The sequence below is a fragment of the Nomia melanderi genome, chromosome 1 (genome assembly GCF_051020985.1).
Source record: "Nomia melanderi isolate GNS246 chromosome 1, iyNomMela1, whole genome shotgun sequence".
In the NCBI taxonomy this organism is placed as follows: Eukaryota; Metazoa; Arthropoda; class Insecta; order Hymenoptera; family Halictidae; genus Nomia; species Nomia melanderi.
The window spans coordinates 25,373,114-25,400,478 of NC_134999.1; the positions used below are offsets into that span (position 1 = coordinate 25,373,114).

Below are 27,365 nucleotides of genomic sequence, written 5' to 3' on the forward strand. Positions count from 1 at the left end.
GAAATGTTAATAAATATCTCATAAAAAGTTGTAATACTCTAAAAGTACATCAAGTTAAATACATTAATCTAAGAAGAATAAAATAAAAAATGCACAATATTTTCTTTATTACAATATTCTTTTCAAAAAATAAGAACTTTATACTCATAAGTTTCATATTTAGATATATTTAAATACCACTTTATTACTGTATCAAAATGATATTTTAATGAAACATTTATTTGCTTAAGGAAAACGTTATTTGCTTCGAAGTGTCAATAATCCAAACTTTTAAGCGGCAGTGTACACTTTATACAGTCCAGCTGACTTAATATTACGCCATGAATGGAAAGACGCGGTAATACACTTCGTGAAACATCTCACACTATTTATTTATGACAAATTGTTTGAAAGAACGATTTCAAAATATCTTCAATTCCTTGCTAGATATTTAATAATTTGTAAACGTAATATATTCTGTATTAACCATTAAAACCTATTGAAAGACACAGAAGGTGTAATTAATAAACTTTTTCTAGTAATACATTATTAATAAATTAGAACTGATGATTATAAGTAAAAACTTATTCTTCACGTAATAAGTATGTTAAAAGCATTAAATTACTTGTCTAAAAATAACATTATTCAAAAATAAATCGAATAGGAGCTAACTTCTACTATTTCGTATTTAATAAATGATCTATCCAAACACTCAAATTCTTTTCAATTATTACTAACAAGGCGAAAGAATATTTTTTCCAAATCTATATTTTCAATCCTCTGTATCCGTTAAACTGTGTCGAAGCACTTTAGGAACACCCTGCATACAAACCGTAACCCCATAAACTTACCAATTTACAAAAATATGAAACATGCTTCTAAATCTTCGAAAAATCCAAAGGTATCATCCCGCGGAACAGTCCAATGCCAATAGAGCAAATCTCATAAGTAGAATTCTCCCCGAAACCAGAAGAAGAGAGAATTGGGAAACCCAAAACAGAGACAAACAAATAAATCCACAGTCCAGCGTCGAACGCAAGGCTCACCTTCCTCTGTCAAACAAGTAATCGATTGCGCATGCATGCGGCGGTGAATTCGTAGAATCCCGGGCATGCATTTGTAATCCTCGCAAATATGCGAAAGCGAAAACAGATCGAGATTCCGTATCGATCGCAGCAACGTTAAAAAAGGAAAGAATAAACAGGAAATTTCGGAAAATACAGGGAACACGAAGCTGCACAGAGGAATCAGGTATCGAAGGACAGTTCGCCAGAGAGGATCGTATTCGGAGGGACCGCTGTGGAGTCGATAGTAGAGCGACGAAGACATTACGGTCCATGCAAAATCGCAATTCCCAGCTCAGACATAATCACGTGGTCCCTGCTTTGACTGGTCGATGTATTTGTGTGTGAGGCATGTATAAGTATTTTCTGGGTCATTGTGTTCTCGGTCATCCTGTCTCCTACGTCTGCTATCTTTGTTCGTTTCACTTTTTTTTATCCATCCCCATGGGGGTGGATGGAGGTAGGATTAGGTGTCGTGGGTGGTTTAGGAGAAAGATATTCATATACACAGTCCACGACAAAAATATTCGAACTTTGCGTATTGTTTATATTTAAATATAATACATGTTCTAGTATTTTATTGGGGATTATTAAATCTCATTTTCGTTACTGCAGTAAGTGCGTAGATTGGCGTTGGACAAAATGATATCTCGTACACCCAGGAAACTTTTGATCAACATCATGTAATCTGAATTTTTTACGTATGAAAGCATACGAATCCTGAATAATATTTAATAGAACATTTTAAGATTTGTCGTGCAAGACACTATTTACGTGTTCATCTTCGTACAGGTAATTCTTTGCTCTAGAAAGTATGTAGCATCTTCTGATTAGGTATAACTGTTTTTAAAACTAACTCATCGAGAAATCGCATATACATCACGAAATAAAGCTACTTTATTTCAGTACTACATGTTGATGTATTACAAAAAACGTAATATCAAATATCAAACTTGATAATTTTTCTGTACCAAATCAAGTGACGATTGAGACTCTTTTATACAAAAAGTTAATATTAATCTCTTCTTATAATTAATCGTATCCCTTATTTTATCCAATAGGATGAAAAAAACGGATGAATCATTCTACAGAAATGAAATCCACAAATTACCATCGCGCTGGGAATAGATCATTAAATACGATGAAAATAATATTCTTCGCTAAATATTAATAAATGCATCAAACATATAATTAGATAGTTATTATTAAATTTACATTACACCCCTTCAAATCAATTTTGATAAATTTACTCATTTAATATTAAAATTTGAATCTTCTTCTTCTAAAGATTCTACTTACCGATTGACATTTTCAGAAAAATTCATTTCCTTTTCATTGAAAAACGGACAAAACTCTCCTGGAGTCCCAATACCTGACCACAAATCCAACTTGTTTCAATAAATTCTGATAAATTGAACACTTCCTTCACAATAATTTATTCCCCATCGTGCAGTTCGAATACTTTCGTAGCTGACTGTATGCACTGTATATACTCCCGAGGGTGTGTATGTGTATGTATGGAGGGATGGGTCGCGATATCTTCATTCTTCGCTTGCTTCTCTCTCTCGTTTCTCTATTTTTTTGCTCTTCTCCTTTAAGCCTGCTTCTCGTACACGGCCGTATAACCGATTCCCGTATACACGTATTATGTCTATACATAATATAGTGAAAGCTCGCTCGATACGTTCCGCGGAAAAGCCCGTGAAAGCAGGAGACACTGGCAAGCGACATCAGCCCATCGTAGCGGCCCCCTAACCGAAGGGTTTAATGCTGACACCAGAGGTACGAATAATGTACACCACATTTAGAGCCAATTCATGGGCCGAGATTGCATTCACGAATTTGTTATGCGTGCGATCTTCGCGCATGTTCGCGAAATGTTAGACGAAGCTTTATGGCCGCGGAATGCTAGGCTAGCAGCAGCTTCGTTGAATCATGCAGAATATTTGATAAATAAATGAATTCCTGTTATTTTCTAGATGTTATTGTTTCTTCAAAGATCTTTGTAGATAGTAGCATAGTAAATTGAAATGATTTTAGTTCATTTTAAACAGTTACATATGTATAATTTTATTATACGAGATTACAGTACAATTATATACAGTAATTATGTATAATATATGATTATAATATAATTATACACGATTTTGTAGTGTATAAAAATTTAAATTGTTGTGTTTTTCTTAGGGTATAGAAATTATGTTTTATTTTGCTTTAATTAGTAAATAATTTGTTTTTAATATTTCACCATGGTTATCATAGCATCGCGGATAATTTATTTGACAACGGAATTATGATTCCCAGTTAGTGACAAATATTTCATGTATAAACGAAATATAGCACATTTAAATATATGCTCGCGCGCAGCGTTGCACGCATAACAAATTTTCTCAGCCGTTTAAAAAGATGTCGCCAGACACCGCTTTGAAGCAGACCTTCCACGATTAAACGAGTGCACATTATCGAGATTTATACACTCTAGACATTTCGTAATCGTGAAACCTTCGAAAAGTGGGCAGAACTTATCGGTGAAAGTCTTTGCGCAGATTTTCATCTTTCCCCTCGCTGAGTTAATCACTTCCTTTGTTGTCACTGTGATCGGTCGTCCTCTCTCGCAATTCGAAAATATGGGAAATGAAAGAGTCGGTGGAAACGACAATTAGATCTTTCACTAGCTTTAAAGTGAAATTATATAACGACTAATTATTCACTGGCTAATTCCGATTTAAACGGTTAAAGATACGTCGTTAATGTTAAAGTAATTTCTTTAATTACTTTGATAATAGGTTCAAGTGAACATTTTTGCGACTTGAAGTTCCAGTTTGAAAAACATTAATATCATTGTCATTATTATCATTATTATAGTTATTGTAATATTATTTTAAAAATATATCAAATGTTTAAATAACTGATAGAAGATTATATTTTATCGTTTGGAGGCAGCAAAGCTCGCGATTGAATATTTAAATTACCAACAAATTTGTGAAAGATAACAAATCCTGGTTTAAGCTTTATAACTTGATTATATTTAAGAGATATTAGTTTTCCATTACAAATTGTTGCTTAGAAATATTAAATAAATATTTCGATTAATACTTTTATGTTAATATACCTACATATTATTCTTAGCATGGAAGGTTCTAAGTCGTAATGAAAGTGAAAAGTTCGACAGATGTAAAACATCCCATCATATCTCTCTATTCTGAGGATCGATCAAGTTTTTAAGAGCATGCACTAATTATGACGTAATATTTGTGATTGCATATTGCATTATGGAGATCCATAGTAAATGATGATGTTTAATTTATACAAATGCAATCAACCAATAAATTCCTGTTATAAGAGAACAGAAGAAGAAAAGTTATCCGTTTCATTTATGTGAACACGATAATGAGGTTAATGAATCATTAAATTCGAAATATTAATCTAGCCTCCCCATCCGGATAAATATATTATACGTCACATAAAGTTATTCCCGAATTTCATTTCAAGTGTTAACCAATTTATTATTAATGGTATAATTTCAAAGCATCATCACATATATGTCTATAGGTTTGCAAATTTCCACTGAAGTCACTGATATATATTCCACAGTAAATAGTCCTTTTCAAAATAATGGTTATCAGATTATAAATAAATACTCGACCTATCAAGATTTACAATTATTCATATGAATAAATATCTAATATCGAATTTTTCCGAGAATTATGGTGAATATAGAAATTAAGAAAGATCATTTTTAATTTACACATTACTTTTTATTAATACAAATAGGCATTTTTTACTTATCTATGACCATGCTCTGTTGCATGTTTTGAATATTGGTAAGAATTTTATATATTTGATTATTCCTACGGAATAAACCTTTAATTATGAATAAATAACTAAAAATAGTTCTTTCACATGTACGAAAACAGTTAAAATTTCCCCGTACGAAGATTAACATTAAAAAAGTACTGTGTTTTCTTAAACAAATTGTGTAAATTAAATATAATTAAAACAAACAGTTTAATTAAAACAAAAAAAATGATTATATTTAATATTGTTACATTTCGTAAGTGAAGTGTACAGATCAATTTAATTTAAATAAAACTAACTGATTACTCTTAATATTGATGTACCTCGAAATAAAAGCCACACAGGAAAGCAACAGTGGTATCGAACGATATAACTCAAACGAGATTTCACGAATCCCGAGTAGGTACTGCATCGAAACTCTGATTCGAACAATAAATCGTCCACGTTTTGTGTTCTGCACTCGTCACTTCCGTTACCCGCGAGTTATCCTCACTCGAAGCACGTTCTTTGCCCGTTTGAAACGATTACTGAACTTTACGACGTACGCGCCATTCAATGCTATTGTTTATTCGACATAAAATACCCCAATCCATCATACGTGATTTTCGACATTCGTCGAATATTGGCTCCGATAAATCCGAGTCTCTAAATTTTCTCTGAGAAGAGCAATTAAATTTACTGCTAATTAAATGATTACCGTTGTTGTACGAAAAGCGTTTAACTCGTGTTCATTTATCCACTTGAGTTTAATTCCTTTCCTCAAATGCCAGCCGGTTATTTCGTAACGAAAGGTTATTAGGCAAACACACACCTCAATTTTCTATAAGTCTTCTACCAATAATGGATCGTAGCTTATCTTTTACTTGTAATGATTTTTATTATACTACTATAAATACAGTAAGTTGCCTAGGTTTTTTCTATTGTTAAAACACTTTCAGTAATGTTAGACATTTTAAGATATAACAATTTTAATCACGTTAGAAATTGTAGGATGTATTGTAATTGGTGATTTGAAATTTTGTGACATTTTCATTATATGAATAAAATGGAATTTATATGGAAATATATGTTCAATAATACTTTTAAATTAGTTAGCGGTAAAAATATACTGCAAAGAGAAAAAGAAGAAAAATACGTGTATAGAAGCAAACAATTTATAATGAATTTATCAGAAATACAATGTTATGTCGTACATAATTGTAATCATATTTAGAAAATAAGGTAGAATATTATAATTTAAAATTATATAGAGTTAATTTTTGTAATTTTTTACTGTAAATCGTAGATTCCTCAGAGAATACACAATTCTATAAATGAAGGTAATGAAATAAAAGTATTCAAACACGACTCACTTATTTTATCGGAGACGAAGAATACAAAATACAATGATCTGCAACTATAATTTCGATTATAACGAAATACTGTATGAAAGTGGAAATTTGCATCAATATCTGCAACCCGTCGAATGCAAAGTAAAGAATTCAAATGTAATCGATTAAATGTTTATGAACAACAGCGAATAGATGTGCTTAAAAATGTCAAATGGACTTGCAAAATAATCCTGTCCGTTTAACTGAAAATTCGTTATGCTCGATTTAGTGTGATTCAAGCAGACGATACAATTATAACGTGTCAGAAAGAGAGCCGAGCATGAGGAATTCAATTGCAATGCCGACGGGACTGCATTAAATTAATTCTGATTGATGTGGACAGGCACGTGATACCTCGGTGAATTTTCGATTGTATTTGGCAGTCTGTGTATTTTCTTCCGTTGAACCATTTATTGTTATCTAGTAAGCATTATTAATTTACTGGTCATTTGTAATAATCATTAATTGCAATATCAACGTTTATGTTAAAAGAAAAGACATTTAAACATTTAAGGAATGTCACCTATATAATTTTGCAACTTCTCAAAATATTCGATTCCAGAATAAACAAATTTGGTTATGTTCAAAATTTTTATTTTTTTCTTCTGCTATGCATATTTACCACGAGTTATTATTAAATTTTCAGAATTACTCGCGTGCGTGTTATGCTCTGGTATGTAAACTGGTTAACTTCAAATTTACACATGGAGTAGTGTTTAAATGACAAAATTACAAATTCACCTCCACACTTAATGTGACGCCACAAATATTTATTTGTAAATAGAGAAGTTTAATGTATTAAACTCAATGTTTAGCTTCTTTATCTATAGAATATTTCTACTAGCTTTTAGATTCATTTGGTCGTTTAATCATTCGATGAACGAATTTAAATTTATGTTAAATTTTTACTGATATACGTTCAAATATTAATACCATATTAATCATCGAATATTACAATAATTCATGATGATTATAAACAGTTAACATTTTGCAAATAACGTACACTCAACGTTTAATGCCTGATATATATATATATATCTCAGAAGTAGTTTCCATCAATAATTTGTCAGACTTTTATTTAATCACCTCTGCTTATAAACAAATACAACGAATATGAATTAAAAAAATAAACTGTATTTATACACTATTTTTATGTCAAGATTAAACCTGTAGCATTCAAGTACAGAATATCGAGTAAACTTTAAGAAAATTGTAATATCTTTACTGAAACTGTACACTGTCATCGTTAATCAAAATTAATTAGTCTATAAGTAAAATTTTAATCGATACTTTAATGTTGTCGATTTTAAGCCTGAATTAAAATTAATTGATTAATTTCAAAGTTTAATCTTTTTAAAGCTAATTCTTACAACGTGTTTAAATAATATTTTATTGGATCAAATTTAATAATACTTGATCAAATATTAATCAGTACTTTTGTATACTAGTGACCATATAGAAGTATTGGATACCGAAAGAAGTTCGTTTTCTTGTTAGCAATGAATTGAGGTTTAATCAGTATTTCACTGTTAATTTAACGTTAAACGTATCGCGATCAAATGACCGGTTTTAAAATTTGATTTAAAATTCTACGTTTTTCTTCAATCATTTAACTTTATATCAATTCCTATATTTCCTGATTAATTGGTTTTTCAATTTTCGTTTTCCCTTTTGTTTCTGTTCCCAATAAGAAAAACGTACTATTTAACTTGTTTGCCTTTATTTTATGATCAATTATTTAACAGGTTACGGTAGGAATAGGTATATACAAAGTGTCAGTACGTGTAGTGTTAATAAATGAAATTGGTATTAGCAAGTTATGTTAATGTCATATCAAATAAAATAAAATTATTTTACAAAAATATTCTCTATGTATAAATTTTCATTTAAGAACCGGTACGAACTTTTTTCGGTACCTAACAATTTAGGCTTTTCATGAACCCGGAACTCGGAAAACAAACTCGATGCCCTCAATATCTTCAGAAGTGCGTTAACATTTTTTTCCCATTAAAATCAATACATAACTAATGATCATTTGAATTAGAAATTGAGGAGTACTCCTAGAATCGCAAATGAAACTTTCTGATTAACGATGAAACACCGTCGTGTGTAGCAGCACGCAGACGTTGTTCCATTAACGGCGATTATCTCAACTTCTCCGAAATTCGGTTACAGTCGAGTAGAGCACATTTAACGAGATTTAATGTCGGATGAAATCTGCTGCGCTGTGACTCTGTACCACGCTGTTTGTTCGGTGAAAGAAATATGTATATCTAACGCAAACAACGGTAACATTTGAACTTATTACTTTCGTAATATAAAAGGAACCTGCTGCAAGCATCTTAGAATTTATTTATCTTTTTTGTTATAACGAGACACGTCTATGAAATTTCAGTTCACTTTCCGTCAGTTTCAGGTAAGTACTATGAAAAACAATTAATTTTCTAAATGTAAAAGAACAGGAAACTTTTTACATGTACAGAAACATGTGAAACAGATAAACAGGTAAATATAAGTTTACGCATGTTTTAATGAAACATGAGAAATAATTTCGAGTTCCTGAATAGAATAAACTGTTTTATTCGTTTAATTACATGCCAAGTTTGACGAATTTTTTCATCAGAAATTAGATCGCGTTCGTAAATGAATATGAAATTGGAAAGAAGAAGAAATAATTCTTATATCGGTTATCCGAGCTTAGCAACACGTATCACACGTAAGATTTTATCGGCTAGTGTCACACAAACGTGATTTCATTGTGACTGATGAAACTTACTTCATCATAATGAAAATAAATTGATTTTATTGGATATTGCGATTGAAATGATAATTTTTATTAAGATCTGAGAATCAAATAAAATTTAAGACAATTTTTAGAAAACACACATGTGACGATAGAGAATGAAGTTTATATACAATAAGAAATGTCTACTGCCTCCAAAATTGTAATATTCATTAAGTGCGAAATACAGTTTATCGATTAAATAATGTAGACGGAAGAAAACAGTACCCAGTATTAAAAAGTATCGTAGGTAAAGTAAGAAATTAAGCAGTATCCATTAGAAACAACGGAACTAGTGAAGCCAAAGACTGTTCTTACCCCAAATAATATTGAACAATAATATAAATAATAATATGAAAAGCGACTTATATAAATATAAATAAAAGCAATAATAAGTAATAATTAATAACAAACTTTAGAACACGTACAGCGCGAACGTTTGAATACCAAACAACCATAAACAAGAACTAGGTCCAAACTTCAAGTAGGCACATCCCCGACCAAAGACTCTAGCTGCATAGGATTCCGAAAACGTCGAAACTTCCGGAACTCGGGCCATTAGCGCGACAAGCAACACTATTGCCGACAAACGGCGACGAACCAATTAATTATCCCCCGCGACCCTAATGAACCGATTTTCTTAGGTTGCCGGCGAATCGTGTCCCTAACCCAACGTCCGTCGCGATGCGCGCCCGGTAAGTGGCAGCGAACGTACCGTTAATGATGATTGCCTCAAGTTCGCCGCAATTCCGAAATAATTGAATACGACGAGTTCTAATCCGACGATGGTTCACGCTATTACCGCATTTCCGAGCGGCAACCGCCCTGAAAGTGGAATACAATTAACGGAACCGCACCTACAAATACGTGCTATCAGAATCTGCGCGGTGCGTCGGGTTCAGCTGAGCGTGAGCCCCCGACAAATTCGAGCATTAAATAATACACGGGGGTATTTAACGTCGACGACGCGGCGAATTTAATTACCCGAGCCCAGCAAGGAACGATCGTTACTCCCGCGGCCGCGCCGGCTCGCCCGCGGAACTCGTGGACAGGCCCGGGTCCCGCTCGACTGACATTCTGACCGCTTAAGAAGTTAAATTTCACATTTGACGTTTAATTAATTGAGGTTTAATTGCGCAGCATGTCACGAGCCGCGCGAGGCACCAGTCGCAAGAAAATAGATCGACACAGAAACGGGACGTCACTGTTCGATAATTTTTAATGACAAGAAAAGGTATCGAGCACGGAAATTTAAGAAATTATGAAACTTTGTGTGTGAGTTCAGTCATTTAAGCCTAATACATGGCAATTTTTGCTTTCTGTCGAATTTTCCGTGGATTATCTTGAGAACGGTAAGAGATAATTTAAATGTTTAAACCAAAAATACATTGTTCTTTTACGTCTATAAAATTGTAAAATAAAAGTTTCCAAAAAAATTCAAATTTTTCCAAATTTTTCAAAAATTTCGTTTTGTAATTTTAGAGACGTAGAAAACAATGTGTTTTCTAAAACTTTTTTTTCATTATCTCTTACCGTTTTCAACACAATTCACAGGAAAGAAAAATTTGTATTTTTTTTCAAAGGGTAGTTTCATCCCTTCAAAGTGAAATTCAGTACAAAAGATCGAAATGTATTACACTTGACCTTACTCTACTTATAGACGAAGTTTCATAACTTTTTGAATTTCCGAGTTCGATACCTTTCCTTGTAACGTAAATTTCTTATTCATTAGCACTATACAATTAAGTTATTTGATATTAACAATCATTAATCAATAATTAAGTTGTTAGGAGGGGATATCCCTCTGTGGAATAGAATATTAAAGTACTAGATATATCTAGTAACATAATAGCAATGTATTCGTATTGTTATTATTTATTTTAAATAATTTAAGAGTAAATAGTTTGCTCTTCCCAAATAAAAATTGAGAACTAGTATTGCGTAGCTTTGCTGCCTTCGTTATCGAATATTTGTCAAAATAGTTGCAACTCTATGTAAAAAATTCTTGCATTTAAGCCTCGTATCTATCTGTAAAAACATAAACCATTCCTAACAATTATATTTGCACGTTAATGGCTTAAACATTTCAACTCACAGCTCTGTGTACGAAAAAGTAAGATATAAGCACAGCCTCCTTGAGCCTTTGCCGTACCATTTAACCGGTCATAATCCGGGCCACCGATATCTCACTCGTGTTGTCACTTCGAGTCAAACTCGTGATGTTCACGTTTAGTTCAAAATTTGTATAACGAGTTGAACTCGTTAAAGTACGGCAAAGAGTTAACGAATCTTTCGATAGTAACTCTAGAGTCACTAGTAATTTTTATGAATGCAAAAAAATTACCATTATCGTTAAGAACTATCGATTCATCAATCTTCCTGAAAGCTTCAAACGTTGAAAACTCCCCTAAAAGTGTAATTAAGAAATGTACTCTAAAAAGAAAAATACCCTGAATGTCGGTAACTCTTAAAGAACTTCAAGTAACAAATGATTTCCCTAAACACATTGCTGCCATTACTGTATATAAAATATTCATCCCGGAAGTCAGGAATACATTTTTTATCATAATTTGCTCAAATTATATGCTTTTAGTACTTTTCACACATTTTTTATCAAATGTTCAATCACATTTGACTGACGAAGCCCCTGAAGAAAATATGTAACCAGTTTCACGTGTAGGACCATCTCATTCATGTATGAATGACTTGGCAGCCAATCTGTTAGACATTTAGAATAAATATTACGAAGAGCGAGAGAGGATACATCACATTTCAATGCAATGAACATTCCCACGACCACCATCATGTTTCAACCTTGTCTGCTTATCCACACTTCTCGATATTTCACACACGTTGGCAGACGTTGCGTGTATGTATCATATATGTACGTAAATAATGCAAGTCGCATCATATATGTATACATGTACATTATATGTATATCTATATATAATTATATAATCATGTATATGATTATAATTATGTATAACGTACAAGGTGTCTTAAAAATCCGAGACTATCTGGAACATGCATATTTCTCGTGCGAATACGAATCGAAAAGTTCATTTCTGTTTTGCAAGTTGAAGCTTTACATGGAAAATATTAACCCTGAAAAATTGAAAATTCAGCTTTTGAAGCGGGTTGTTTGAATTTTAGCTCAGCGCTTGGCTACGTGCACGTACACGCACGGTCGGAAGATTCTGTTTCGATTTGTCCACAGATTTTCATATTTTCTTTTCCTTTTTCTCATAACATTATGCGAAATTATTCTTAATAATATTAGCACAAACTGTGCAAGAAGGTTCATTGTAAGATAATATGGGACATAGGCAATTGAAAAAGCAGTTACAGAAAGTAAATATTTATGTGTAACTTCAACTATTGGAAATAATGCTCTCATATATTCGTTTTTACCATTTTTAAATACACTTCGTAAACGACTTCATCAAATATATAAGGTATTACATTTCTAATTTGAATTGATTTCAATTTTTACAGTGATCTCAGTTCAATGGAAAAATATAAACAATTTGTATTATAAAAGATCATATTGCACATACATGATAATTTTGAAAAAATAACAGCAAATTTTTGTATAAATACTGCGGTTCATTCATTCAATACTGCAAAAATATTGCATATTCCTATGTATGCTTTAACTCAACATATTCTGGTCAATGCATATTATACTTATGTAATTATGATATTATTACATTTATATTTAGTTACGTTAATATCTTATTATTCTCTTATGAAGATTGTTCATTGTTATCATTATTGCAGATGACCAATTCCAAAAAATTAAAAAAAATACATGTAAGAAGAAGAAAGTCAGTATGTTAAAAAATTTGACAAAGTATCACCGATTCTATTTTTAATTTAAGTTTTTGCATAATTCGAAACCCATGCATTTGAGTCTTATTAGAAAATCGGTTGAGCAGTTTGTGGTCACCAACAGCTATTACCAAGAAATTTACCAGCATGTAAATACGAGAGACCACTAAGGTTTGAGCGTTAGATCTTTCTTTTGATTCTAAATTAAGTGCGGGTGTGCGACAGCTCGTTACTGGCGGTTGAGGAAACGTTAGGTCAAATTTCAATTTGTGCATAGTAATCGGCAAAGCGAATTTGAACTGCGGTGTGTTACAAATCTTGTATCAGTGACACAGAAATTCTACTACTCTATTACTCAAAGTACAATTTCCTTGTGTATTGATTTCCAAGCAATGAAACAGAATTAATTATGCATTAACAATTATTTACAGAATTAGTTAATTACGAATTAATTACAGAATTAATGATTTAGAATTATTTTGATTGGAGAAATGGAATAATTCTAAAAAGCTAACAATAAAATGAAATAGTTGTGCAAATAATAATAATTATTATTTCTATTGAGCTGAGACTATTATCAAAGTCTGATTTAATTAACGTTCGAAATGTAACACTTGATTCGTTTGATCAATGCAGTAATAATCGATATAACGTATCCAAAATGATGGAAACCACATACTCAAACATTCTTGTAACAATGAATAAACCAAAGTTGCTCATAAATACTTACTTCAAAATGTCTTCTTCCAATTACCGTAAATATCACATACTCCAAACTAAAACGTCAGCATCCATAAGAATCGCCCCCAATGTAAGAACTACCAAACACGCACATTTTATTAAAAAAAGGAAGAAACACGATAAAACCTGTAAAACAATCGTACAAGTTGCTTCCGTCCATTCTTGTTTTCCCCGCATAGCCATTCACCGACTAAAACCCGAAAGAAACCCAAATTTTCAGTTTCCAAACCATTGATATCACAAAACAGAAGCTGCAACCGGCGAGGTGACAGAGGACTGTTCAATCCGTATTCACGTTCGCGATGTAACGAGTATGCACGTTCGGGATGGTCCCATACTTTCACGCCACCCCGTATATACACACATATAAATATTATACATGTATATATAGATATAGATCTGAGCTGAAGCTACGAAGCGTGAGAACGAACGGCTATCTATGGAGCGTTGCTATTGTGTTGCACAGAGTTCTTGTGTCGGACAAAGAAGCCTCGGGGGAGTGGGGGTCGGGTATATGGATCTCATGGGCGTAGGATCAAGGGGACTTTTCTTTCAGCGGGGCCGGCGGGGTAGAGATGGGTCGAATATCGCGGCAATAAGGATTCGTCAATGCCCCAGCACGATCTCCAAAAGCGTCTCCATTTACGGTCCACGATGCTATGGAGAGAATCAGCAGGCCATTCTAGGCAGCGGGGCAGACTGCTCGCAAAAAGCAAGGAAAACGTCTCCGTCGATTCGCGACATCGTATCCTGGCTCGATTATTACGTCCCTGGTAATCGCTATCGGAATGATACTGTTACCGGGACAGTCCTCCTTCGCGTCCCATTCAACGAGATGAGACGAGCTTGCTACCGCTCGATGGCTGCGCTGCCTCGATTCTCTCTTAAGAGTCCCATACACGTTGAAACATTCGATGACACAGGCATCGCTACGAGCGATGGGTTCGAGCCTTTTCCTCTGTTTGTTTCAGTGCAACATGTATCATGAAACTTTGGAAAACTCAAACCCATCACTTGCAGCAATGCCTGCATCGCCGCAGGTTTCAGCATGTGCGGGAGCCTTTAGGATTTACTTGCACGATCATGCGAACGTATTGTTTCTTTGGATTTCAGTGGGATTATTTGGAGATTCACGAAGGTATGGGATGAACGTGAGTCTGTTGTTTTTGTAGGTTTTGACAGAGTCGCTACTAAATTTATGAATTACTGATTTTTGTTTTCGTGGTGAATTTTCTTCAATTTATCACAAACGTTGTTTGCTTAGCTTTCAATAGAATTATTGGATAATTCTTTTTTACGATTTATTTTCAGGTATAACACTGCAAGTATAGTACCGCGACGTTAATTACTTCTTCTTGTAATTTCCGCTGTTTTTCTTTGATTTGAAAATTCATAATGTTCTTAAGTACAATAATTCTTAACACAGTGTCCGATTCACAAGTTATTCAATGCTATTTGTCAAATATAGATTGAAATTGTAAATTTCAAAGTGAGCACTTCCATATCTAACACCTTCGTCTCTTCAACTATATAATATCGAAACTTCAATAACTATTAGAATAAAACAAATGTGTCTCCAATTTATATCACATAGCAATCAATTTCACCGTACAGTCTTCAATCTACTTCATTTCATCCTTCCACAAATCAAAATAAAATACTAATGTGATAATTACACTGGACCTTATTGACCACTTCACCAAAACCTCTAACAACAAACCAAATCAATCTCTTAATTAGAAATTACTCGACACGCAATAAATGTGCAAGTAGATTCCCAGATGAAAAAGAATGGACTGAGACTCTTTCCAGATTTTCGCCATTGATTCTCTCCATGCCGGTGATACCGAGGTTCGGATTGTGCGCATTTGGGGGATCGTTTTCCAGGAGTTTCCGGAGCGGTGTTTCGCGGTCCTTGCATTCAAGGACAAGTACGCTCGAAAAATTCAGGACCAATACGAGACTTTGGTGCTCCGTGTGTACTCTGAGCGTGTTTAGTGTGTAGTGGAGACAGTAGTGTACCTGGTTGCCGTCGTAGGTCCAGGATCCGAACTTCATGTCACAGTGTTGGTCGTCAAAGGGGAACCAAGTGATGTCCATCTTGCATGTGCTCTTGAAGATGCCCGGAGGGACGTACAGGCAACTGCCGTTATGCGTGACCACCACGTTCGTTTGATACGTTCCGTCGAAACCCTCTTCCGCACTAACGTGTTCACATCACATCTTAATTAATCTTTGTGATCAACCTCGGTCCCGGTTAGATTTCTATTCATTTTTTTTTCATTTCCCGTTTCCGCGTTGTAATTCATCGATATTTTCGGCTCTCGAATTTCGAACTATCCGCGCGAAGATCAAGTTGAAAGATTGGATTCCCGTTAATCGCGTGTTCACCGATGCGTTCATTTCAATTTTAACTTTGTAACAAGGAAGAATAGTTTTCGGAAACTATAGTCATTATTTGAAGGGAGGGACAACTTTCTCCGATTTCTTTGGTTTTGCTTCTTAATTAGGTAATAAGGACTTGTGTAATTGCTATCGATTGATGAATCGGGAGTCGATTCATTTGATTATTATAATTTATTGTATTTTAAATGATTGGATTCTTAACTGTTGAGTATAGGAAGGAAAGAACAGGGAATAAAATAGACATAGTAACCAATAGTAATTGATAATAAGTAATAATAGTTAGTAATAGTAGAATTGTAATAGTTATAGTAGTTACAATGTTTAATAACATTTCAAGTTAATATCCTTTTATACAACTAATACCACAACTATTAAATTGCTAAATGCAATCTGCATTATTTGTTTCATCGTCGTTTCTTCCAAGGTGTCTTACCAGCAAACAAGTATTAAAGATTTCGTATAAACTTCCGCCCGTAATCGTTCGATGAATGACATTAATGTCTTCAAGTTACTTCTTCGAACAGGAATATTTCATGAAAACGATTACACCCGTCGGCATACGCCGGAGTAAAGATAATTAAAGAATGTTCCGTGCTCGTTCGAGCTGGCGCAATCTAAGAGTCCGTACATCAGACTTATGCAAACTATGAACCATCAAAGCCATTCCTGGGATTAATTCCATTATAATCAAGCCGTTATGAATTTAAATGCAAATTATCCGCGAGAGAAGAGGTTCGATCGAGGATCGCACAATTAACAAAATAGACCAATTAGAAGTTTCACCGTCCCAATTTTCCTTTGCGAAATCCCTTCGTCCTCTTACTCTATTTAACTTGTCACGTAGGCCCTAAACGATTTTCTGTTTCACAAAGTACACTTTAGTCGTGACCTTGTCAACGGAAAGCAAAGCGTGTATTCGATTTGGAGTCGCGCCGGAAAGTTTGCTAAGAGATTCAATAAACTTTGTTGACGTTATCTTGGAAAGGAATTTGACACGTACTCTTCGTGTTTGACTTCCATGTTGAAATTGCATTGTTCATTCTTTTTTACTCGTCACGTATTTCGTTAGCAAGAAAAATATTTCGAAATTGATAATATGGTTCTTTGAAGTATCAGTGAAATATGATATAGGTGCTATACCTTTATTATTATTAAATTATTATTGTTTATTATTGTATTTTAAGGAATGCTATTTAAAAAAAATAATCAGTTGAAGGAGATAGAAAGTCTGCTGTTTATTTACGGTTATGGTAATATTTAGCAAGTACATTCAGCATTGTAAATACAATATTAAAGTAACTACACATATGCATTCATTATGAAAGAATTAAAGAGATAAAAGATTAAATTCGTTAAAATTAGATTACATGAATATATACTGACAAAAGAATCTCTTGAGAAATTGAATAAATTGAAATATTTAATTAATTGTAAACTATATTGTAAATAACATTGAGCAAAATTTAAATGACAATAGTATAATGTTAATTACAAAAAAAATCACGAATAAGCTAGGGTGAAAAACAAATTAGAAGAAAAAGTTTTACGTTTTACATAAAAACTGCAATTAGCGAAGAAATGTAAGGTATAACAAAAGACAGCTAATAACCTCTTCATGTTGATGCATAATGATTTATTCACAAAAAGGAGAGGTATGAAATTTTAGTGTTTGATATATGCTTGAACTTAACATTTACTTCATTCTTCTATAAAATAAAAAAATTATTTATTGAATTTTCCATTATGACAGTGAATGCCACATTTTTCGGAAGACTTATTTGCAAAAGCTAGTTACTGTGGACTGGGAAATGGTTTAGAAAAATGTACCCAAGAAACCGTATAATAATGTTCATTTCCTTTATGAGAGTCAAGAGACATAAAATTTCTTTTATTTTCCGACAGTTGTGCACCGTGAAAGCGTAATATCATGATTAAGTTGGTATTTTCTTCGAATGCGAATGATGAAATCACCAAAGTGTGAAACATTCGAGAATTGTTGTAAGCTGGATTGTTCACTCGCAATTGGAATTAATATTGAGTAAAAATTTCACAATACATGCTAACAAAATTACTGAATTTATCATACTAAAATGCAAATACTGATTGTGAGTTTATCATATCAATAAAACTTGTTTAAATATTGTTTCTCTGAAACAATATTTCCATTCAAAATATTTCAATATTCGAAAGGAGAACAACTAAATTTTTAAAATTTACGATTAAAATTGAACACTATTTGGATTCAGTGTGAAATTTTGCTTTGAAACTCTTAAATTAATACTTCAGAGAAATGAATAAAATATTTCAAAAATATATGACTAAAAAGAATATTGAATTTTCCAGCAATCGATATTATTTATTATGCAAAGTGTAATATTCAGTTTTCTCGTTTCAATACCATTTATACGAAATGAAATGAAATAAAAAATATCAAGTGAAATAAGAAGAAAGCGATATGAAAATAACGCCTAAATGATATATTGGAAAAGATTTAAAACCTTACTTTTAAATTATGTTGTTTTACAGAATTAAACATTTTTTAAATAACTATTAATTAATTTTCAGTATTATTTTATATTTTAAAAAGGTACTTGAATTTCTATAACAATAGCTTTACTCTCATTGCATTTATATTTACGTATAAATAATTTACATTTCTCTTAGAGCTCTCCGCGCGGTATTATAATTTATTTGGACATGTCTTCGTTCTGTAATGTCAGTTATGACAGAATTTACGTAACGCAGAATAGAGTAATAACGTTTCGTGCCAATAATTTCACAGTTGAGCTTGTCACATTTGCAAACAAAGTAGCTTAACCATCGACTTTCCTCCATTCGAATACACTCAAATGATGTTGGCACACATATGTAAATAGGTAAACACCTGTCAGAGAATGTTCAATTATCAACGACTACCTCAAGTTATTAGCGATTTGATGTGACAACTATTGTTTACCTGCACCGTGGCGTAATAGCTGTCATTATGATTGTGTAATAGCTGACTTATTAGAATTTCAAACTGATTAGCGTAACTGCTTGACGAAAATAATATTTGCACACGCGACTTAATTTCAGTTATTTCGTAGATGACAGATGAATACGTTCAATGTTGAGCCTAATATTGAAACATCAACTATATGGACTCTTTCAATTAAAAGATATTCGAAAAACATTATATTATTGCCTTTTAATGAGACAAAACGTTAAATAAAGTGGATATCATTTCCAATATTATACAATTAATATAATTTTAATATTATGTAAATACATATACAATTGTGACTTGTTTGAGAAGATCTCATAACACTTTTTTAATCAAATAAAGTAGGAACAATAAGAATTGTAATAATACTTCTTACGTTTTTTTGTGCCTGTGATATATTTATAATTATCAAATTGTAATCGCCATAAAATTTCTTTTATTATAAAGTCATAGAGTATTCTATGTTAACGTAAAACAGACTGCATAATTATTTGCGATAACAAATGATATGAGAAATATTCTTTCTGCAATTTCAGTAGCTTCGAAGAGCAAATAAGGGAGACAAAGAATCTTTTATAAAATAGAATCTTTCAGTTTCTTTCAGCATCATTTGCGTTTCTTTAAATACACGTATTTTGATATTTACTTTTAGTCTGTATTCCAATTGACATTACTGTTAAAATTTACATAATAGTATTGCCTTGAAATTACTTTCCTGCATACTACTTTTTCCATGAAGATGTACAAATTTTGACAAAATAAATCAATTTATGATCATATGTATGTGAATACATGAATTACATTATACAATAAACAAAAATGCATACTTAGATGTATTTAAAAAACATGATTAACATTCAACAAAATTAAGAACAGGATTAAATGTAGATTCATAAAATAATCTTTATTTCAATGAACAACTTTGCAATTCAGTTAGCATTAATAGAGTAAACAAACAGATTTACGAATGCAACCTCTACAAAAGAAATTTACATTCTTTAGTTACTTAAACGTAAAGTAAAACAATTTAGAAACGTAAGCTTTTGTAAATACATGGATTATATTACACAATAGGCAAAAATACCTACACGGATACATTTAAAAAACACGAGAGACCTCGAGGAAAATGAAAAAAGAATTAAATTCACCTTTAGAAAATAATGTTCATTTCAATCAACAACTTCAGAATTCAATTAGCATTAACACAATAATTAAACGAACATTACAAATGTAACCTCCCCAAGAAATTTCTATTTGTTAATAAACCCACGTTCGGAAAAAATTACCACTACGTCTTCCTCTCAATCTCGTTTAAATTGCAGAGGAAAGATTTTTCATACCGCCGCCGCGACAGAAGATAATTAGGTGGACTGTTTCACGTCGCGCATACCGTATAATGGAGATACTTGAAGTATCCCTGTCAGGTGTTTCAGCCAGTACTCTAACCAATCGGCTTTGCAGTTTACAGGCAGTGCACCGGGAAAAAGGTACCCGGCAGTACGTCGGATCCTCAAGGTATACACAGGCAGACACTCGAACCATCGCATCGGTTGCGATGCTTGTTGCCGCGCAAATAAGACACCATGGAAGATTAAACCGTGCAGAATTTCCTCCGGTATCGCCATTGTCTAGACTGTTGTGGCATTGAATTTCGAAATGGAAACATCGGGGACAAGGCGAGCGAGATAATACGCTGTAAAAAGGAGTGAAGCGAGCACGCGGGGGGGAAGAGGTAAGAGAAATTTTGTCACGAACACCTTTGAAAGGCACCGTGCCTCGCCGAGGAGTTAATTGAGCGTATATTTGAGAAAAATGAAGTAAATTAAAATCCCGCTGGAAGAATAGATCCATCGAGAAGGACGGGGGAAGGAGGGGCAGAAAAAGCGTTCGATTAATTTTCACAAAGGACGGGTCGGTTCCATCAAAATCACGTTTCAAGTCCCTTTCAACTTGATCTTGTTATATATGTATGTATATAATGTATACGCCCGTACGGTAGCTTCACGGAGATGAAAATTATTATCGTTATATCGCGCGACGTTCCGTTTAGGATCACGTTTCTCCTTTATCACGGCCGCGCGATTTTATTTCTACGCGATTAAAGACGGCCCGCGTGTAGCGTTTCCGACATTCATTGACGGATTTCTCGGATATTGAAATTACTGTCGCGCCGGGTTCATTCTGACGATTTACCGGATCGATTATTATCTGTTTTGTCTGTTCAGCGTCGCGCGTCACGTTGCGTTGCGAACAGCTGCTTGCTTGGTAACTGTAACACGTGCCTAATAAATGTCGGGGATGTACTGTACTGTGTCAGATAGATTTTAACGTTCTAACGTCTTGCTAGCTGTAGTCGTGTATCATCTCCCCGGAATTAATTAGTTAGTTTATCGCAGAAAGATTTTTGGTGAATTCGAAATATTGTGAGTAACACAATATTTTTATGGAATAATTTGTATTATGTGAGAATAGCTGTATGAATATTGGAAATCTTGGTGATATGTGTCTAATAAATGTTGACGATGTATTATTCCACTTATAATTAATAAGTTTCGTATGAAGTTTCGTTAAATCTTATAAGTTTTCTCTGGAATTGTTACCCAATTACAAAAATGGGCAGTTATTTGGTGAATTCCAAGTACTTTAAATAATAAAACGCTTTTGTCAGATGATTCACATTATTATGAGTAGGTCTATTACATCGGAAGTAATTTTATGTCTCATAAACTTTTTATGTCTCACATAATCGTTAGAGAAATATAGGCCACTGTATTAAGCTAACCGATATTTACTTCGTTGCGAGTAAATGGTAAATTCTTGTTGTTCATCGGATCTTCATCAGCCAAGAATGTAATAGTCATCCTGTTATCCAACAGTATTGAATTCCATTCTCAGGGAACTGTGACTATGAAGTTGAAGAATTTTTAAATGGAGGAGGGTACAAGAGGGATCCAAGAAATCGCAGAAATTCAGATCACCGGAATGAGAATAATCCTACGAGTAACTGAAGCTGATCTCTCCTGGCAAAGAATACGATGGAAAAGGGAAACGTTAATACGGGTGTAACAGAAATTCACGGGTAGAGCAAACACAGTCGGATATTTTGTAAATCTCTCACGCTTTCATATGCATGCAAATCCCACGAGGCACGGGAAAAATAAGGATAACGTCGAAGTTTAAAGCGATTGCCGGCTCGTGTCGGGCCGCCATTACCGAATCACAGGGAACTTCTGAATTTCGTTCTTCCTGTTAATACTTTCGATCGTCCAGATAGTTTCCGAAGTTCGGCTGCAAAGTGCACCCTGAACAGGTATTAAGTACTTTCGAGTACTTTTGTATAACGGAGTTTCGACATTGCCTACTTAGCAAATAGGTTGGGTCACGGGTAGTTAAGCGAAAAAGGAAAACGGGAAATTGTAAGGAAGGCCGGAAATCGATACGACCGTTTGCTTCCGTTGACGGAACTTCATTCTTGAATAATTTCCTTTGGCGTGTGGCTCTCGCATTAAAGTATACGACATTATTCTTATAACGTTTATTAACTTTAACGTGAAACGTCTCCGTACTTACAGTAAAGTATCGAACCCAGAAATTCTAAAAATGATGAAACTTCGTGTGTAAGTAGAGTAAGTCAAGCCTAATACATTGCAATCGTTTTTTCCTGCCGAATTTCACTTTGAACGGATGAAACCACCCTTTGATGAAATGCAAATTCTTCTTTCCCGTGGACTATCTTGAATACGGTAAAAGATAGCGAAAAAAGCGTCAACAAAAAATATATTGTTCTTTCACGCCTATGAAACTAAAACGAAAATTTTAAAAAATTTTTATTTTAAAAACGATTGATTTGAATATTTTATTTTGTAATTTTATAGACATGAAAGAACAATGTATTTTTTGTTTAAACTCTGTTCGCTATCTCTTACCGTTTTCAAGTTAATCCACGGGAAAGGAAAATTTGCATTTTATCAAGGCGTAGTTTCACCCCTTCAAAGTGAAATTCGGCACGAAAAAACGATTGCAATGTATTAGGCTTGGCTTACTCTACTTACATGCAAAGTTTCATAGTCACCGAATTTTCGAGTTCGATACCTTTCCTTATTAGTACATAGTTTATAGTGTTTATTAAATACTAATATTTTATCCTTTATATTTTCATGTAAGAAATTAAGTCTTGATTAATTCTTTATTAATAAGGTAAGTTAACTAAATATCACCTATAATTTCTGTATAACAATTGAGTATTTCGAATGCAAGTTAAATATCAAAACACGAATATTTTTTATATTGTATATAAACTTTAATATTCTTTTATTTGTTTGCTAGTATCATATATATTTATAAAAGGATTCTCACTATTATTTATTTAATGGGCAATAAGTCAATAAACAACATTGCAAATGCGGTATTCATATTATATTAGGTATTGGTATGTATTGTTTGCAACGAATGGAGTTTCATATTTATGAAAGACAACTGTTCTTAAATTTTCTATATAGATCGTAATCAGAATTAATTTCATTCAACAGTTTCCTCTACTTTAGCCACGCCACTAGACATCCTATGCAGTACATTTTTATCGTACATAAAACCACTGAAAAAAGATTTGTCTTTAATCGATTCCAGCAGCAGTAGAATATAATAATGTGTATTTTGAAAAAAGTCACTTTGGAACAACAATTTGTTCCAAACTCAACACTTCCCACAGAATATCCAATTGCACAAACAACTTGAAATTCTCTCCCCTCGAAAGCTGCATAAAAATTTGTTTCAATTGTCCAAGTTACTCCACACTTATCCACACCACTTTTCTCGAATCCAATCCACGTTCAACCGCATTTTCGCAAATCGGTACTTCCCATCTAAAATCCAGGTGACGTGAATAGTACTTCAAAAATGTTCAACTTCAAAGTTCTTTCATGAAAGCGGAAATAATTGAAGATGGAAAAAAGAGATTGAAAGTGGGAGAGATCGAGAGAGACAAAGAGAGAAAAATTGTTACTGTGTTGGCGTGTGCGTGTGCGTGAGGGAGAGAGAGAGAGAGAGAAAAGGTGGGCTTAGAGAGAATCCTGTTGGAGTAATTCAAGGGGAAACGGAGAAACGACAGTAATTGACACCAGCGAATTTCTCGGTTTTTCATACCGGCGCCCGTTACATAAACGGCCGTCTTCCCTTTTGTTCTCCGCTGGTGCGACGATGCACAGCGCCACGGCGAAACAATCGCGATGCATTGCATAGGTATATCTCTGTGCATTTATCTCGAGCGTTGTACCTTTTGAAAAAGAAAGGCTCGCGATACAATGAACAGCGGGAGAGGAAAAGGGACAGCGAGAGAGTAAGGGGGGGGGGGGGTTGAAGCTCGTTATAGTGGTGTTTTCTGTTTATCGCTGCGTTAACGCCTAGCGGAGTAATACACGACTGATCCTACACACTCGTACCACTCCGTTCGAATTTTATTGGAGTTGACTAAATGTTCTATTCGAGTAATTTGAAATAATGATTTAACTCTTATCTAGTGATTTAACTTGGGGAAAACAGATTTTTTGAAATGTTCCTGGATTGATTAAATAGTAATAGTACAATGTTATTAACACGTTCACTGCCACGAAAAACTGTGTTTTATGTATTACTTATTTCTTTGTAGCAAAGATAAAGAGGAAGAATTATTTATTATCTGTTACGACAATTTAATATTACACCATTATCTGATTATTTGATCTAAAAATTACAGTAAAAATTACACCATTATTTGATCTGTTATCTCGCATATTATAACTATTTTCCAGTACTTATAAAGCTCTGGCCATGAGCACCGTGACAGTAAATGTGTTAATGGTATTAATTACTATTAATTGTTAATATTAACATTTAGTTCATCAAAAAACATTTTATAAGAAATCTATTTTCTGAGAATATGGAAATAGAAATTAGATCACTGTTATATTAAATCACTTATTTATCGTTTACTAACACGTCTCTATTTTTTTTATATTTCCATTTATTATATTTGCTATAGTTTTAGATATATTTTCTATTTTATTGTATTAAAAGCCTTATCAATGTGTTTCCTACATTTATCGAATATTGTGTTATTTTACAAGTAAACCTATTAAAAACTGTATTATTTTATGCAGGATTAGATGGTTTTAAATTTGATGAAGTGTGATAGTTATATAGGAGTACAGTTTACTTAAATTTAAGGCACTATATAAAGTTTCAGCTGTTTATGGTGGCCAAGGTAGTCAACAAGTTTTTGTCTTCGTTGTGTGAAGAATATTCGTTAATCTACGGTAATATAAACTTCATTAAAAGTGAGTTTTCGTTAAAAGAACAGAATTTTAATGAAAATTTGGAACTGGTACTATTGTTATTAGTTTTTCAAAAAAAAAATTTGAAATTTGTTTTCGAAATAATATACTTGGAATACTATGAATGTGAAATTAGTTTCAGTAAAATTCATTCAAATAAATAAGCAAGGAAATTTAGGATTGCCTTCCGCGAAATTAATTTCCGAAACAATAAATTTAGAATACGATAAACATGTAATTACTTTCAATGAAATTAAATTCTGAAATAATAAACTTGGAACACGTTAAATAAATGAGTAAACAAATAAATATAGAATTAGATTCTAAAATAAAATATTTTTCCCTACTCTTACAGAAAAACTGAGTTTATAAGCATCAATTAATTAACCCATTACGAAAAAATTGGATCCATGGATCTAACAGACCGTCCGGGTCATTTAAAAGTTGAAAACTATGCGAACCCGATACTCCATTCTCGTCGACCCGTGGAATCGGAAAAAAATTTCAGTGATAGGAAACATTCCGCCGGCGGTAGCGCAGCGGAACAATTCCAGAATTTTTGTCTGTTCGAAACTATTCGCTTTCATCCGCGCGACTGTTACAAAGCGGTGCGCGCGGTACGCGACGTTTATAAATTCTAAGAGGCGCACTTTCGACGATTGTTCCGTCGTGACGATCTTTGCATGGCGGGGGCATTGTCTGGCATTCGGAAGAACCCTGTCCTCCAAGATCGCTGACCCCTTCCGACCCCTTCCCGTCCACCCTTTCTGATTTCTCCCTTTGTGCGCGACTGTCGCTTCTGGATGACGATATTCAGCGCGAGAAGAGGCGTCGAGACCCAACCGAGCAACAAGTAAGTCGTGCTAGGGGAGGCATTCTCCGCTTTTGTTTCGCGAATAACGACCGGCTTGCCCTCCATTATCTACGGTCATTGTGTATCCTTAAATGATATTAACGCGACGGCCACTTAGCATCAATTTGGCTTGTGGTTAGCTATCGTCGGACGTGATTGAAAGTAACGCGGAATTAAAAAGGGAGCCTTCTACTGGGAAATCTGTACGAGAAGCTCGGTCAATAAGTAAATTACCCCCACCGTGTGTTCAACTTCTGTTCTGAAAGAGATGTCCTAATGCCGCCAGGTGGCGACACCACTGGAACATTGTTGCGATTTGTTGAAATTGGTTGGAATTGTTTGATACCGTTGGAAGCTCGGAGTAGTTTGAATTCAATACTACTATTTTTTATTATGCTGGACTTTATTAGACAGTAATATTTTGATTGTAGGTAACAGGCTTTTTGTTTCGAGGTAATTGAGGGTAATGTATAGCGATCGTAATAAAACGTTGTTTCGTATAGGTTTTTTAAGAATTGATGAGATAATTCATGTTCAAATATGCCTATTGTTATCGATTGCAGGCAGTACTCGAAGAATGAAATAAAGTGTAATTGGTATTGGTAAATCAGAGGAAGTTTACTATACAATAATACTGGATTTGTCACTGTACAATTGATTTGACAAAATGGGTTGTAATAATAATTATGAAGTTCTTGTACTGAATCTCTTTTAGGGATATAGTGACTAATTGTGAAATACATATTTTTAAGAGCAATAAAAAATATCTTGATTAAATGAAATTCTGGGTAATAAGAAAGTCTTTTGCTCAGTATTTTCAGTTTTAAGAAAATCTGGTGTGCCTCAATAAATATGGTATAATTGGTCCATAAACCATTATACGTGTAACATTCAATATTTAACTCGTTCACTGTCGCCGTCGAGGCATTGTTGACACAGGATGTCCTGCCTCGTTGACGGCGAATTGGTCGGTTACTGCCGCGACATTAGAGATCGTTCCGTTCGTCGGTGATTGATGCCTATCACTAGAGATCTTCCTTTGAATGCAGAGGTAACGTGCACGTGCCAGTGCGTTTTATTTAAGTCAAAAATCGAGTGCTCCATTTGATGGTAATCAACGTTTCCATTATGTTATGATACTCTTACACGTGGAATATCAACTTACATACATTTTGTTTCTACACGAAGTCTGTTTATTCTATGATAATGGCCTATATTTCTCATATTTACGATTACTTACAGATTATACT

At 33.6% G+C, this 27,365-nt stretch overlaps 1 protein-coding gene across 4 annotated transcripts in view; it reads right to left on the reverse strand.

The window, feature by feature from the left end:
* nAChRalpha6 (nicotinic acetylcholine receptor alpha6) overlaps positions 1 to 27,365 on the reverse strand; it is a 566,449-nt gene that overhangs the window by 234,511 nt on the left and 304,573 nt on the right. For all 4 annotated transcript variants that reach the window (XM_076373166.1, XM_076373172.1, XM_076373171.1 and 1 more), the window contains exon 6: positions 15,588 to 15,768. In XM_076373166.1, coding sequence (XP_076229281.1) covers positions 15,588 to 15,768 — 181 coding nt within the window. The remainder of the gene's footprint in view (positions 1 to 15,587; positions 15,769 to 27,365) is intronic.